Source organism: Dendrobium catenatum, unplaced genomic scaffold, assembly GCF_001605985.2.
Source record: "Dendrobium catenatum unplaced genomic scaffold, ASM160598v2 fragScaff_scaffold_53, whole genome shotgun sequence".
NCBI classification, from domain to species: Eukaryota; Viridiplantae; Streptophyta; class Magnoliopsida; order Asparagales; family Orchidaceae; genus Dendrobium; species Dendrobium catenatum.
Window position 1 is genome coordinate 879,874 of NW_021318515.1, and position 1,709 is coordinate 881,582.

General features: G+C 50.4%; 1 protein-coding gene across 1 annotated transcript; it reads left to right on the forward strand.

The window, feature by feature from the left end:
* The first annotated feature begins 240 nt into the window (after positions 1-240).
* On the forward strand, positions 241-1,500 carry LOC110092995 (probable carboxylesterase 2). Its single transcript, XM_020817726.2, has one exon. The coding sequence runs from the start codon at positions 326-328 to the stop codon at positions 1,289-1,291; it is 966 nt and encodes a 321-aa protein (XP_020673385.2). The 5' UTR covers positions 241-325; the 3' UTR covers positions 1,292-1,500.
* The last annotated feature ends 209 nt before the right edge of the window (positions 1,501-1,709 follow it).

The following is a 1,709-nucleotide window of genomic DNA, read 5'->3' on the forward strand; positions in this document are numbered from 1 at the left end:
AAAAAATGCCGTATTTCATCTCCAATCCAACGCCATTTTGCCGCTAAAATGGTCGTTTTCGTTCGCGCCTTTCTTCCCAAGCTGTTCGGTAGAGAGAAAAAAATGCCGCGGATGAACAGTGCCACGCCAATATTGGCGTCGCACTGTTCATCCGCGATCAAATGGCGTCAAAAATGAAGATCGGTTGGAGCAAAGCAAGAACGGCAAACAAGTGTTTGCCGTTCGGTTGGAGATGCCCTTAGCCTCAACTAGCTATCCACATCTGATAGGCGCCCAATACAGCCAATTTCTCGCCTCTTCCAAGTTCCAACCTTCCAGCGAAACTATGAACTCCTCCGCCGCTTCCTTTGACTCCGACGACGTGGTGTTTCAATTGCCCGGATCCATCCGCCTTTACCGCAGTGGCCGCGTGGAGCGCATTTACCGCGACGAGCTCGTCCCTCCGTCCCTCGACCCAACTACCGGCGTCCAATCCAAAGACGTCACCATCAACCCCACCACCAACCTCTCCGCTCGCCTCTACCTCCCGCCCTCGGCTACCTCCATCCCAAAAAAGCTCCCTGTTTTCCTCACCATCCACGGTGGCGGCTTCTGCCTCTTCCGTTCCTCCTCCTCCATCTACCACAGCTACGTCAATTCCCTCACCGCTAAAGCTGGCATCCTCTCCGTTTCAGTAGACTACCGCCTCGCGCCTGAGAACCCTCTCCCCGCCGCCTACGACGACTGTTGGGAAGCGCTGGAGTGGGTTTTCGCCGCCGAAGACCCTTGGCTGTCAAATTTTGGCGATTTAGAAAGGGTTTTCATAGGCGGAGAAAGCGCCGGCGGGAACATAGTGCACAACCTGGGAATAAGGCTTGGTGGAGAGGGGAAGAAGGTGGAAGGACTGGTGATGATTCATTCTTTCTTTTGGGGGAAGGATAGGATTGGAAATGAGGGGGTAGAAAGCGGGAAGAAGGAAAGCCTCAAGGCGGAGGATATCGATGCGCTGTGGCTTACTGTGTGTCCGGAGACGACGGGGCTTGACGACCCGCGGATCAATCCGGTGGTGGAGGGTGCGCCGAGCCTGGCGACGTTGGGTTGCCGGAGAGTGCTGGTGTGCGTTGCGGAGCTGGATATCTTGAGGGAGAGGGGGAGGGTTTACTTCGAGAAGTTGAAGGAGAGCGGGTGGGAAGGGGAGGCGGAGTTTCTGGAGTCGGAAGGGGAGGATCATTGCTTCTTCTTTATGAAGCCTGGGAGCTTGAAGGCGGAGGAGTTCATGGAGCGGATGGTCAGCTTCTTCAACAAATCTTGATTCTGCTATCTTTTCACCCATATAATAAAATATAAGCGTCTCAGCTGTTTGTGTTGGCTCGTGCTGAGTTGAAGTAGATGCTTCGATCTCTATGTTTCACAATGTTATCTTGGAATCTTTCAGATTATATGAATGCAATTGCGAGTTATAATGTTTTAATGGCGTCAGATTTTATGAATGAAATACATAATTTTGATTTTCGCTGTGTATTTACTTTGAGCAGTTTGAATCAAATTTTTTCAGCACATAAGACTGTAAGAGGCGTAACCTTAGAAACAGAGCAACCCCTTCTTTTTTTATAGTATTGGGAAAGTTTTCGAGCTGGGGCTAAATAAATTATCTTGTACGAGATGGCTTCTTAGTTCAGCCACGCGGGAGGAGAGTAAACAAACAAATTGATTGAACAGAACAACTAGTA